Source organism: Equus quagga, chromosome 8, assembly GCF_021613505.1.
Source record: "Equus quagga isolate Etosha38 chromosome 8, UCLA_HA_Equagga_1.0, whole genome shotgun sequence".
NCBI classification, from domain to species: domain Eukaryota; kingdom Metazoa; phylum Chordata; class Mammalia; order Perissodactyla; family Equidae; genus Equus; species Equus quagga.
The window spans coordinates 45,680,292-45,694,748 of NC_060274.1; the positions used below are offsets into that span (position 1 = coordinate 45,680,292).

A 14,457-nucleotide genomic window follows, 5' to 3' on the forward strand; every position below is an offset into this window, starting at 1 on the left:
AGGGGTTGAGTCAGGCTGGTAAGAGAGGCCCGCTCCCGGTGTGGTGGGCTTCCCCTACTGTTTAGCTGCCTCATTTTCCTAGTCTCACGAGATCCGTTAACTTGTACTATTTGTTCTGCTGTTGCCCTTGATGTAATCTCCCTTCACTTTGTTAGCGTCAGGTGACCCTGATTTTATTGCCTGCCAGCCGTGAAGTCATCACCTATAGAGTCATAGAATGATGCACTGGGAAGAGACGTATGAAGTTTATTAGTGCAATTCCTGCCTGATACATACTTTGTTCTCTAACATTCTGATACCAACACATAATCAGTGCATGGAAGGACACCAACTGGTTACAATACGAACCACTACCTTTTTTCCACGAGACATTTTCACAGGCAGAATTGCACTTTACTCTCAAGCATGTCCTTGAGGTTAGTATTAAGACCCCCTTTCATAGCTGAAGCAATAAGGCTCTGAGAGATTACGTCAACCATCCAGATTTGAGGGCTGATGAGCAGAGTCCTGGGGTCCAAAGTTGAGTCCTAACCCTTGAGCACACACTACCTTTCTCTTCTGTCTGCCTCATCACCTGACACTGTAAGGAGCAACCTCCCTGGAGCTCCACATTTCAAAACTTACTCCTAAGGTAAATGGTTCCTGGAGGTTTTCTTTGGCTTGTTGGCTGTGTGGAAAGGACATGGATATAACCAAGAGATCCACAGAGGAATCATTCCTTCACCTTTGACAAGGGTGTGGATGTTACTGCCATGTTGCATTTGGTCTGTGCATCAACTAGAATAAGGAACCATGCCAAAGGGATGTCATGCCCTCAGAGAAAGGCCCAGGGATGGAAGCGCCAACCACTGAGTGAGTGAAAGTAGCAAACTGACGTCTGACCTTTTCCTTGCTACGGGCACGTAATGATGGCATTGTTTCTCTTCCTCCCACCAAAGCAGGCACAATAAGCTGAGGCTGTGGCACTGAAGGGATCCTAAGAGCTGAATTCCACAAAGATGATGTATTTGTTGAGTGGGCCTCATGATTTGCATATAGTATATTCTTTATCTTTGAAATAAAGTTTAAATCTTATATTTTCTCAAGCTCTTTAGGTTAAGGCCACATGTCCTAAGCAGCACACAGGACTGACCCTGGTCCAGCCTCACCTCTCCCACAGGAAATAATCCATGCAAAGCATTTGTATACTATGAAAATAGCAAAAATAGTAGTTACTCTTCACACTCCTCTGAACTACCAATCAAAATATTTCTTTTGAATTTTTGTTTGCCGAGAGAGGGATTTCATATCCACATGGAAAAACTCTCCTCCTCATTCTTGTGTTTTTCTTTTTTCCTCTCTCATTGGTGGGAATAGAATGAGAGAAGCAGAGAAGTAAGTGGAATTGAACTAAACAAGCCAATACTTGTTTAAATGTGTGCAATTTTAGGAAATTATGTGAAATTAGTAATACAATACATTAATGGTAACAAGAAAAATATTATTTAAAAAACACAGTTGTGTGTCCACTAATATTGGAATCAGTATCACAGTTATGTGTGGAACAGAGGCCTAGGGTTCTGTAAAGAGTCAGTGTCTGCCTTCATTAGGAAACAGAGCTCAGCGGGGAATCGTGTATGTAAAAGGCATGCAAATTCAAATAATAGGAAAACATGCACTTGAAATAAGTTTCTTCAGTCCTGAGTAGAGCTGTTATCTGCACCTCTCTGCATCACTGTGCTTCCTGCCTGCACCCCTTCTTGTTTGGCAGCCCGGTTTCCAGACCTCATGCAGGACAAAACCATTAGACTGCAACATCCTTTATATTTTCATATTCGGGTGCTCTTTCACAAATCGGTGTTTTCATTTCCTTTCTTCTCCCTCTTTCCTTTAGCTCTACAAATATTCCAGGATACACTGGTAAGGTTCATTTCACAGCCACCCACCCAGCAAATTCTGAGATTCCATCAACAACCCCATCGCCAGATTCAGAAGTGCACCAGTAAGTATGAATCCTATTACTCAACATGCTCAGATATTAGTGTTGGGGGGGGGGGGGATCCTAATTATGGTTATTCCATTAAAGAATGATTAAATATTAGGAGTAAATTTATATTGTTTAAAAAAATGGGTGTCAAGTCCAAAAAGACAGAAGAGTTCATTTTCCCACTGATGTTGCTAAAAGGAGCATATGAAGATATTTAAAGCACAGGAGGTGAGCAGCATCTTTGCCTCTTGGACTCACAGCTTTGCACATATGTCAGCCTTCTGTATTGTCATCAGAACATGTGTGGATGTGTGGAACATACTACATGAGACATGCGTTTACTTCTTATGAACAATCACCTTATTTTTCACAAAAGACAACATTCTGTTGAAAGTCATATATATTTTTAAACACCATTTTGTAAATTGAAAACAGGAGCTATTAGGTGGAAGGTTATTGCAGCCTCCATTATTTGAAGCTGCTAGTGAGAAGCAGCACATTATTGCTCATTATAACTCAAATTTGAAAGCATTTGATAGAAGTCCTGGCCTTGCAAATAAGATGACACAGTTTTGAAAATGCAAATACAGTGTTAACCAGGTCCAGATGCTGGCCCCGTGCAAATAGATAAACTATCTTGGTAGGTTGGTGTGTGTCTGGGAAGAGAGAGGGCAGTGCTCCCCAAAATGGTGCCTTTCTCCTTCGGTAGAGAATCCGTTCGTTTATCAAACATTTATTGAGCATCCACACCAGGCCAGGCACTGTTCAAGGCACTGAGTACACAGAGCTGAACAGAGAAGATCCCGGCTCTTAGGAGCTTACATTCTGGTGGGAAAGACAAACAGCAAAGAAGAAATAAAATGATTTTGGAGAATAATAGGCACTGTGAAGAACAGGCAAGGTGATGTGGTACAGAGTGCCTGGGCAGGGCACTGCTGTAGCTAGATAGTCAGGGAGGGCTTTTGGAGGAGGTGACCTTCAGATGGAGTCCCCGCTCCTGCCCCAAAGGACTTAAACATTCCAAAAGGCAGCGACTGTGAAGGGATCCTCGGGCCATGGTTTGCTGTTCACATAGCTGTTCTTTCTCTCTTTCATTCACACGTTTGTTGTTCTTTCATTGGGTCAACAAATGTTTACTGTGCTCCAGGAATTCATAAGATTTAGACCCAGTTTTCAAGAGGCTCGCAGTCTAGCAGTGAGCAAGAAATAAACAACTATAGTAGAGGATGACAAGCGTCAGCGTGATAACGGTTGCTGACATGGCCAAGTGCTTCCTGTACGCCAGGCCCTGGAAGAACTTTGTATGCACTAACCCGTTTCACCAACCCAGTAACCCTGTGAGGAGGGTACTCTTGCTTTTCCATTTTCAGATAAGGAAACCGAGGCATACACAAGACACCAGGGCATCTGTGTCGGGGCACTAAAGGAGACTTTGCAGAGGAAGTGGTTCATGTGGTGACCCCTGGAGGAGTGGGACTTGGTGTCATAGATATTTGAGGGCGGGGCTGCGTGTGGGCAGGAAGCCCACAGCAAGAAGCCCCTCATCACGCGATCATGGAGTCTCGGGGGAAGGCCGCAGTGAACAGAGAACCCTGAATCATTCCACACGCCTAGTTCCACGGGCCATGACAAAGGGAGAGGGACGGCGCCTGCTGACAGAGGGCTTCGTCAGCTGATCTAAGTTTTGGGTTTGAGAAATGTCTAGAATCTCTAGGCCATCTGATGAGAAACATTTTAAAAGGAGGTCATTGGCTTTCTAAGCCAATATTTTGCGTTCAATCAGTTTTCTCTCAAGACACATTTTCAAATGTCACAAATCCATTTGCAAAGGCGGCACTGGTAGACATTTAGACAATTTATGTATTTTATTTCATATGAAGGACCTAAAGAAACAATGTCAAAATTAAATGCATCCTTCTATCTGTTGTTTAGACTTACTGTCTAGAAAGAGGTAGGATAATACTGTGTCTGGATGGTTAATGATTGAGGAGAAGCCCCAACTCAAAGATGTTTTCTCAGGGCAAATGCAGACATTTCTGATCCCTCGGCTTTTTCATTCACAATCCATCTTCTCACCCCGAGGATCCCAGACCTCATCCGTGACATCCTGTTAGTCCATCAGTCTTCCACAGCCGGGTGATCTAGCTATCCAATACTCCCAATGCTGCTCAGAGACATCTTTATTTCTAAGTGGAAAACTATCCTCCACTGTTACTGCTACTATTACTACTGTTACTGCTGTGATTGCTGTTACTACTGTTACTACCTGAGAAAAGAACTTGAATCTTTTGGCCACATGCTGAGGTCCAGATTCATGCCCACTATCGACTCCTGGGCAGCCCTCACACTTACTCACACACACTGCACACACAGCTATCTTCTGCTGTCCCAGAGTGGGGACTGAGAAACCTCTGAGGTAGCTTCTCTGGGGTTCTTATTCTCAAGGGGCACATAGGCTCTGGAAAAACAGACAGTGGCAGGAAAGTGTCACCCACAAATAAGGGATAGACTTGTGTTGGGCCGGGTGCCCAGATCTCCACCCCTCCGTTCACCCCTAACAATGGGATCTGAGGGGCAGTGAGGCCCTGCAGTGAGAAAGCACAGTGAGGCGTTGAGATTTTAAACAGCACTCTGCTCACAGAAGGACGGCACCCTGCAGCAGGAAGGCCAGCGATCGGGGGCACCATCATGAAGCAGAGCCTCTGATTTTTTGTGAGACTATATTTAATGTTTTTTTACTAAATATTTCCAGTGAAAGTGGGAGTCTAGGTCTTTCTCTAACGAGTATCATGAGAACTTAGTGATCTAACTTCCTCCTGATCATGTCTGTCTGATCTGATGCAATTTTTCCTGTTGTTTCTAAGAAGCCATCTTCACACTGGCATGCCCTGGGCACTCCTGGATCTCAGGCTCTGATATTCACCATCACTGCTTCTGTGTGATACATCCCTCTTCTATTAAGAGCCTGTACATTCCCCGTGGTGGCCACATTCACACTTCTCTCTGCCTGCAGCCCGACTCCCTCCCCCAGGTCCCTCTCACTGTGCTTACCAGACAGACCAGCCAAGTACTCCAGGGCCCCCTCTCCTTCATCCCCCAGCTCCCCATCAGAATCCCCACTTCCACTGCTGCTTCTGTTTCCTTTCTCCAGGAAAGGTAAGTTCTCACTCTTCTAAAAGATTCTAAAAAGTTCTAAAAGTTTCATCCTTCCCTCTGAGCTCCCGCTACCTGCCTGCTTGCATGTGAAGACGCCTGCGGGCCTCCCTATGTAGAAAGCAAATGTGTTTGCCTCTGAGCTGCCCTCTGGTTTCTCTCCTCTCTTTCTTTTCGCTTCTAAGCTTCTTTCAAAAGGAAACAACCACTCTTGGTGTCCTTCCAGCCCTCTCTCTCTTCAACCCCCAGCAGTCTAAATTCTGATGCCACCAGTTGAAATGAGAGGTTCCTGCCTGCCAGATCCTGCACTGATCTGGCCACCAGGAGAGAAGGGACTGTTGAATCCTCTTCATGCGAAGTGAGAGTGGGAACAGTGCACTTGCCACAGATCTTGGTGGTTGATAGGCTGCAGTGGTGGTCTGAGGTCAAGTTGTTCAGGCCTTGGATGTCAGTGCCAAGGGTCTGAGGGCCATGTGGTATCCATAACACATTTTGAGCGAGGTGTACAGGACACCAGCAGTGCCTTAGGACTGATATTGAGTTGAGATGCAGACTAGTGAGGAAAGGGATTATTGGAAGGGATTTGAAGTGAGGAGATGGGGAGTGCAGGAGGTAGATCAGAAGGGATGTTGTGAATCTACAAATTCATGAGTGAGGGAATGCAAGCACAAGTGCTTCTCATGACTCCTGTTTTCCATTACAGTCCAGTGTTTCTTGCGCATTCCCCCACACCAGAATGCAACCTTCACTTGAGTTCTCACTTCAATGACTGTTTCCCACAACATAATAAAAAAATTATGACTTCATGATAATCATAGCATGAAAACAAAGCCACTTTAGATTCACTTGCTGTGTGCTCTGTCACTTCTGCCACATATGAACATCGCATTGTGTGTGTGTGATTCAAAATTCACGGTAAAATTGCTACAGGCTGTCTGCGGTTGTTCAACACAGTTGGCATGACGTGTGTCCATGCTGGGATGCCACCTCTGGACATAGATGCAGCTGGGAAAGCATTATTTGCATAGTGTTCTACACTTTCATGGTTATTTTCTTTCTTTTATTTCTCACAAAAAACTTGGTAGGATATTATTCCCACTGGATAAATGAGCAAACCAAGACACATCAGGTTAGGGGCATCCTGTGAGAGCAGTCAGCTTAACCCTACTAGTGGGGCAAAATCTGCTCTCAGCCCTGCACATGGCCTGTCCCAGTCCCACCCTTCTTGCACTCTCCCTGTCAGGGCTCCCCCAACACGCCTGGTGCCCTCCCACCTCTATGTCTCCCTGCACCCCTCCCTTTGCCTGCGCCATCTTGCTTTCACCATTATACCCCTAACTCCTCCCTGACACAGGCTCTGGGCAGATGTCCTTCCCCAGCCCAGAGAGATGACTCTGCCTCTGTGCTCCTTCATGTCCGGGCCCCGCCACACAGAGACTTTGGGTGGTAACCATTTGGTTATTCAGCTGCCTCTCTACAGCCTCAAGTCTTTTCAGCTGTATTTTCTGTCTTCTTAGCACCTACTGTAATTATAGGCACAGAGTAGATTTTCAATCAATGAAATTTATGTCAATATAATGTACATAATGCGATAAATGAGCCTGAATGCAAATAAATGAAACAATTCACACAATTAATCATTCTCAGTCTCTCTTTCTGGGTTCCCCCTCCCTCCCTCCCTTTCTGTCTCCTGTACATGTGTATCATTAGTTGGAAAATAAATGAGGTTATGTGTTTATCCTTATTTTATGTGTCCTTTTTCCCCCTCCACTCTGTTACAGTGTCTTACGAAAAGAAATGGAAGTTGACCTCTTCCGTCACCAGGCACCATTGTCTCGAATGGTCACGACTGTAAAGCCCTATAACCCCTTCAATAAGAAGGAGAAGGAAACTGTAAGCTACTGAAGAAGGCTGGCCCTCTGACTGAGACTTCTAAACCTCAGCCTGGAGGAGGCACTGTGCATGGTGCAATGGTGAAATAAAAGACCTGGGCATGTTCTGAGTTTGTCCGTAGAAGTCAGATGAGGTCTGGGGCTCTTTTCTGCCTGAGGCAGATTGTTTTGAACCCCAGCCTCAGTCACTCACCTGACCTGGTCCTGGAATGCCACCATTCCATGATGGCAGCCAAGATTTCCTGGAAACCACCAGTAGCAGGGGTTTTATTTTAGAAGATTTCTCTTTAGAGTAGGAATGCCAGGTCTACCTAGAGGTTTCATGTCTTGACCATGTTAAGGCAGGGATTATAACTGTCTAGAGTAGATCACAGATTTTATGATCACAGAGTATCTGGTCAAAAACCTATATGTTGTCAATGGGAAAATTGAGTGACTGGGAGAGAAAATGGCATTCTTCTTTGCACATAGGGCACAACATCACATAGGGGACAACATCTACCATAAAGAAGGACAAAACCATCCGTTGCCTGGATCCAGTATTTCTCTTTGAGAGAGAAGCCTTCCCCAGGCTCCATGAGGGTCATGAGGCAGGAATGACCACTCATGCCCACTTGAGGGTCAGTATGTGGCCTGGCTGGGCCTTGATCAAACAGAGCACCAGCTCCAGAATCACTCAGGTGTGTATGTGGCTGTGTGAGATCCCTCTGGCTTCCCAAATGTAGTTATATTTGTATATACATAAAATTTATATTTGTATACACGTCTATTAGAGTTTACAAAGTGCTTTCATAAACTTTAGCTCATTTGATAATGTAACCCCATAGCAGGCATTTTACAAATATCTTGCTATTTTATGAATAAGCAGACTAAGGCTAGGGGAAGTGAAGTATTTATCTGAGGTCACACAACTAATAATCAACAGAGTTTGAACTAGAATCCAGGCTTTCTGAATTTAGATATTGTGCCTCCCCCACTCCATTTCTCCACAGATTGGATAAACTTCACTGAGTTATTATAAGACAAAACAAATAGAAAAAAAATTCCTCCCTGTGTTTCAAGACTTTTCAGAAGTGTTTCTCAGAGTTTCTACCTGCCTTCTCCTTCTCCCAAGAGATTCGGAACGAGATAGTGATCCCACAGAACTCCAACCAAATGTGTAACTCCTTTGGGGGTAGTCTGGCCCTGCTTACCCCATCGAAAGGGCAAAATCAGCCACTTTTGTTTTGAGATCATGTATTGCCTCAGGTGACAACTCCACAGACTTGGGTGTTGACTCTGCAGACTTTTTGCTCTGCCTTTCTGCCAGGACAAACAGGAAGGCGTGCTTCCATCTGTCCTGGGGAGCTAACTCGCCTTCATGGAAAAGGAATGACTTCACCTGAACCTGATTTTGTGGTTTAATTATTTTCAGAAAGAGCAATTTTGTAAAAAGATCCAATCAAAACAAAAATCTTCATCTCTGGAAGATTCTTACCCAAACATGAATGGAAGGATTAGCCCTGTCCAGGAAGTAGATTAATGCAGGTACCTAAGATTACATTTTGTAGTAAATATCTTAGCAGGGCACTTTGTCAGGAGGTGTTGCTGCTCAAAATCTGAGGCAGCTGTTTATTATTCTGGACCTTTCGGTGGCAAGGCACCAGTAGCACCTGCTCTTAACATTCTGAAGGCTAAGATAATTGTTTTCATCCTCTACAGTGCAGATAACTGGACACCTGTGAGAGCAATGAGCACCTCAGAAGCTGCTTCTAGGAGGATGTTGGCTTTTCTGCAGCATCCCTGAGCCACATCCAGGAGAAGGGAGATGGTAGTTCTCTATTTGCTCCATAACTAGTTCAGACTTCTCTTATCTTGTCAAGATAAAATGCAAATCCTGCTCACCACAGATCTGGAATCCAAGGCCAACAAATACGACTGTTTTTGGTCCTTACTTGTGAATGTAGTTTGCATTATTGGGTTTCCATGGCCAGCAATTCAACTTAAAATCATAAAAATCAAGGAAGATAGCCTCAGGAATATGCATCTGCTCTTCAAGTTCTGAATTCTGGTCTTGGATTATTCAATGCACAGGAGCCAACATACCTGCTCCTCCTTAGATTAGCCACTTGCCCTTCACTCCTCTCCCCAAAGCAAAGTCTTCCCTATAACGTTACTCTCTCAGGTTTTATCTATCTCCAGGGATGACACAGACACAGAGAACCTCCGCAGCTTTTATAAAAGTTAGCTAGAAGATAGTGTTAGAAGTGATTAGAGAGTTCACCTAGAAGAGAAAATGCATGCTAATAAGCTTATTCTAGCAAAGAAGGATATTACAATGTAATATTGTAAAAATATTACACCAGTAAAATAACATGAAAAATATAAGAATCGTGAAAGAGTAGGAGAGAAAATCTTGAAATGAATAAATAAATCATTTTAAACCTCTAAGATAGACTTTTTTTTTGATAGATGGTTTCGAGACAACTATTTGGAAACAAAAAATAGGTACATCCAGGTCTCATCCACAAACCAAAAGTAAACTGCTCCTGCAATACAGATTCTAATGGATAATTTACAGCCTTAGACTGCTTACCTGGAAATACAGGAGAATTGGTTTACAAGGTAAGGGTAGTGGAAAATTTTTCCAAAGAAGCCACTGAACCCAGAAATAGTGAAGAAAAAAATTATTACCTTTTTTTTTTTTAGTGAGGAAGATTGGCCTTGAGCTAACATCTGTGCCAGTCTTTCTCTATTTTCTATTTCTGTTTTTCTCTTTCCCTATTTTCCACAGTGTCTTGATGAGCTGTGTGCAGGGGATATGAACCAGCAAATCCCAGGCAGCCCAAGCAGAGCATGTGAACTTAACCACTACACCTCCAGCCTGGCCCCCCAAAATAATGACTTAACAAAAAAATTACCACCAAAAAATGTTAAGACAAGCCTGTTGGGAAAATATATCAGACAAAAGATTCATATTCTCATTTTAAAAAAAACCCATGATAAAAAAAATTACACCAATAGAAACAAGGCAAATGATATGAACAAATACATTTAAAAAATAAGAGATATAAATAGCCAATAAACAAACAAAATATTTACACCTTGGGAGTACTAGAGAAATGACTGTAGAATTTCATGTTTCACCCACTGATCGGTGCTAGTGAGAAGAGATCCTGTCTTTATTTTCCACTAGCAGAACTCGACGTGGCTAACGCCTTTCCAGACAGTATTTGCCAAAATGTTTCAAAAGCTTTTTGAGGTTGCATATCTTTAGACTTAGCAATTTCACTTTGGGGATTTTGTCAAGCAAATAATTAGAACAGTGAGCAAATATATTGGTATAAAGAAGTTGAAGGAGCAGCATTTTATAACTGAGAGAAATTAGAAACAACTTAATGTTCATCAAGAAACCTTAATGAATTACTGTACGTGAATGTATTGAAGGATAGCATATGCACTGAAAACGTTGAAGCTCTATATTTGTTAACATGGGGAGATATATATGCGATTGTTAGTAAGTACGAAAATCAGATTTTACAGCAATATCTATATTTAATTATCCTAATTTTAAATGAGCGTACATAGAATAATGTGGGGAGATGTAAAAATATGTTATTAATTATTTATTTTTATACTGTTACTACAGAACAGTAGTAAATTGGGAAATCTAAAAAGTCATAAAAAGATAGTATCCTTAAAATTCTTCAAAACTCCTTATAAAAGAAACTATCCTAAAAATGTGTTTTATGAATTTAGTACCAGGAAAACGTTCGTCCTTCCTGAAGAACTGGTGTCTGAGTATGAAAACTATATAAGCCACCCACCTCAATCTTTTCTAAAATCCGGTGGTTTGTAACATGTATAGGTGAAATTACATAGTTACCCTAAATGGAAAGTCCTTCCATTTTTGCCTTGCCTGCCAGGAAGCTCAAAGCTGAACTAAATAAATAGATCAACTAAAGAATCTAACAAACTTAAGCCAGGATTTCATATTCAAAATCAATACTCTAATAAGCCTCTTGAGTCCTTCTGGTACACACTGAAGTCTGAGAACCCCTGATTATGGAGGGTTGTGTACCTGCTTTTCCCTGTCTACATAATTTCAGACTTTTCTATTTCTACTTTAAGATCCTTATAATTTTAGGAATTGCCATAACCCCCTGGGGAAATCAATAAGATACAGATCATATTAAAAATGTTTAATGTGTTTCATGCACAAAATGGAGCACTGACTTGAGGGAGGAGAAATCCAAGCCGGTAGTGCACAGTGAAATTTGTCCCAGTTGCCTTCGTGGCCAGGGCAACCTCCAGCCTGATGTTTTGGCCTGAAGCAGATTGTCAGCGATAGAGGCATGAATTACCCAGTAGCGGGAATAACCTGACAACCCAGGATTATTTTTTAATAAATGAGAATACTCTAAGTTAGATCAATGTGTTCCATTTAGCTTAGGGCAGACTGGATTATTTTAGTCTCTGGGAATCACAAATTTCTGCATGATCTATAAAACAGATCAGATTTGCTGCTAAATACGAAAGGCAAAGAAGAAAAATGCAAAATAGCTGCAATTAACTAAGGAACAGGTATGTTTCTCTGCAAAAGACATTTGCAGGATTGATTTCTAAATATCTGCTTTGAAGGTGGTGTTTCCTTATCACCATCTTCATAGAACGCTGGGAGGCAAAGAGGTATTCTGTCCACAAACATGGGTTTCAGAATCAGCCTGAATGGGATCCAAGTCTGCTTCCCACACTGTCCAGGCGAGCTGCTTCACTGCTCCCAGCCACAACTTCTGAGAGGAAAATAAGTCACCTAGTAGAAATATAGAAATAATGCTATGATTATAATTATAAACGTAGGTGTAATGGTAGCCCTCGGAATACTGAGAATCTCATTGCCTGAGATAACGCGTAAAGGTGATCTACCCTTTTCCTATGTGCATGCACTCATTCCTTCAACAAATACCCTGAGATTCAACCACGTGCGAGATGCCTGTGGCTCAGGAGCCTGTGGGATCCTCACAAAACATTCACATCCACAAGCCAACAAGCGCAGTCGATAAAGTCGTTGGACATTAATTGGCCTAAGGAAGCTACAGAGAGCAGCAAGGTGCATAATCTCTCAACTCAGACAAAAAATAAGTCATTAGTATAGTAAATTGAGCAATTATCCTTCACAAAACCATGCTGCATTTTTGAAAGTTACAATATTATTTCCTATTGTAAGATAGGTGTACTTCTATATACCTGTATGCACGAATATACTTAAGGGATAACTCAATGGAACTAATTATCTTTACCATAAAAGACCTTAGTTTACTCAAGTTAATGCTCTTTCTGAAAATGAGAATTATTTAATTATATCACATTTGGGGGAGCAACAGCTGCTAATTCATAGGGTACTGGGCACCTAGTCAGTGCACAATAGATTTTTGATGAATTTGCATGAAAAGGCATGTGTTCTGATCTGGGTGCCATGGTTTTCAGTGCTTTCTTTTGAATTTGTATCACAATAAATCCTTATGCACACTATCCAAATGGCATTCAGACACTATACTGTGGTTTTATTTGATGCTCTTGTGAGTTTTTTAATTATGGTTGGTTTTGAATACACTTACATTTGCTGTCATCAAAGCAGTTCCCATCTCACCCTCTATAAACGTAGGTTCCTCACACATTGGTAAAAAATTGACATTGAAAGGTCACTCCTGCCTGTTCACTGTACCTGCTGATTACAGGTGCACAGGAAGAGGGCTGACTTCCTGTGTGCCGCCCCACATGCACTCGCCCAGAGTGGGTTTCCAGGGTAAACCCCACTGGTTCTACCCTGTAAACTGTAAATGAAAACGCCTTTACTTTCTTGCGTTCACACTCTGGAAATAACACCCTAAAGTGTCAGTATAAATCTATTTTTCCAGTGCTGGCAGACCGTTTTTAAGTGTCTTCTGTGGGCAGAGCCACAAGATAAGATGCAAGATAGAGGAGACTTGGAACCGTGCCCGGGAGTGGGGAGGCAGAAGAGGGCAGGCGCAGTCCCCAGGGTTGTAGGGTGCTTGGCAGAGAGAGTCCAGAGGATCTGTGTGGAGGATCGAGGCGGGTGGGGACCACCCAGTGCAGACAGCAGCCCTGGGATCCCAGGCAGGCAGGGTAGCGAGTTTCGGGGCAGGTCTCCTGGTGGGCAGGGTGGGACGCGCCCTGGCAAAGAAGAGTCAAGGAGAAACTCAGTCAGATAGACTGGGGATAGGGTACCAGAACACTGACCGTGTGGTCTAATTTCTGCAGAGCAGCAATGCCAAACCCAAATCAGCAAGTTGGTTAAATATGCCCCAGCATTTAGTGGTTTGGGGCTGCCCTTTCTTTACTCAACTAGTTGCCTAAAAGGACAAATGCAACAAAGTCTTCCCTGAGAGGATCTCTAAAAGTGACAGGGTTTCCAGCTAGATGTCCTGTGCATCCTTACTGAGATATCTGTAAGACCACTGTGAGCAACTGCAGACACCAAGTTCAAACACTAAAGCTGGACTAAAGCTACAAGATCACAGTCATTTTAGATTCTGGTGGGGAGGACCTAGACTAGCTTCTAGGGAAAACCTTGGCCCTCTAGTCCCTCGTGCTCATGATGATCCTGGGTGGTATGGCCTCCACTTGAGCTCAGCTTTCAGGGCTTCAAGTCCACCTTATACTGAGCTCTATTAGCAGTGTGGTTGTGGTGGGAGAAAACGCTGTGACTCAACCACTTGGACCCACTAGGGAGGACATTTACGGCCACAAAATAAATCCAGATCTTGAGGGCAGGTTCGGCCCTGTGAGGTACTGAGTGCTGTGACCAATACTGAAGCAAATGAGCAAATGGAGGGGCAGTCAGCCCCAGAGCCAACGAGGTGCTCCGTGCAACACAGCTGCCATGCATGCTGACAGATGGCTTTCAGCTTTTGCCTGTTTCATCATTCAGATATTGACTTAGAGATATAATCTTTCAAAAACTCATGCAAATTGCCCAAGACATAATATGGAACTTAAAGGTGTGTAAAGCACTACAGCATACCAAACGATGATTTTGAATCCATATCAGTAAAATACTGGAATCTCCCTCTCTATCATCTATAATCATTCTACTTGAACTTAAAAAGTCCCCTTAACTTTCTCTTTCCCTTGGGAAAGGAATTCTCTCTCCCAATTTGCTCATCAAACTAGGGTTAGTATTATGCATTTTAGGTCGTCAGTTTTCTTGGTTTTGCTATTTAAAAGAATATATCTCAGCTGCCATCTATTAAAGGTCACAGAAATATTAATATACTCCTAAAGCAAGAGGACCAAAAGACTCAGCTTTTAACACAAGTTAAAGTGTGGTGATGCAAATTGCAGAAAGTCAGTGGCCTGTATCTCTCCAAGAATTATTTAATAATGAATTTACCAGTTGATAGATAAAAGGACCTCTTTGGAGTCAGACTTATATGCAAAGCAGTG

At 42.7% G+C, this 14,457-nt stretch overlaps 1 protein-coding gene across 1 annotated transcript in view; it reads left to right on the forward strand.

Annotated features, from left to right (window-relative positions):
• SPATA48 (spermatogenesis associated 48) overlaps positions 1-7,024 on the forward strand; it is a 52,701-nt gene extending 45,677 nt beyond the window's left edge. The window contains exons 8-9 of the mRNA XM_046669111.1: positions 1,874-1,981; positions 6,901-7,024. Coding sequence (XP_046525067.1) covers positions 1,874-1,981; positions 6,901-7,024 — 232 coding nt within the window. The remainder of the gene's footprint in view (positions 1-1,873; positions 1,982-6,900) is intronic.
• The last annotated feature ends 7,433 nt before the right edge of the window (positions 7,025-14,457 follow it).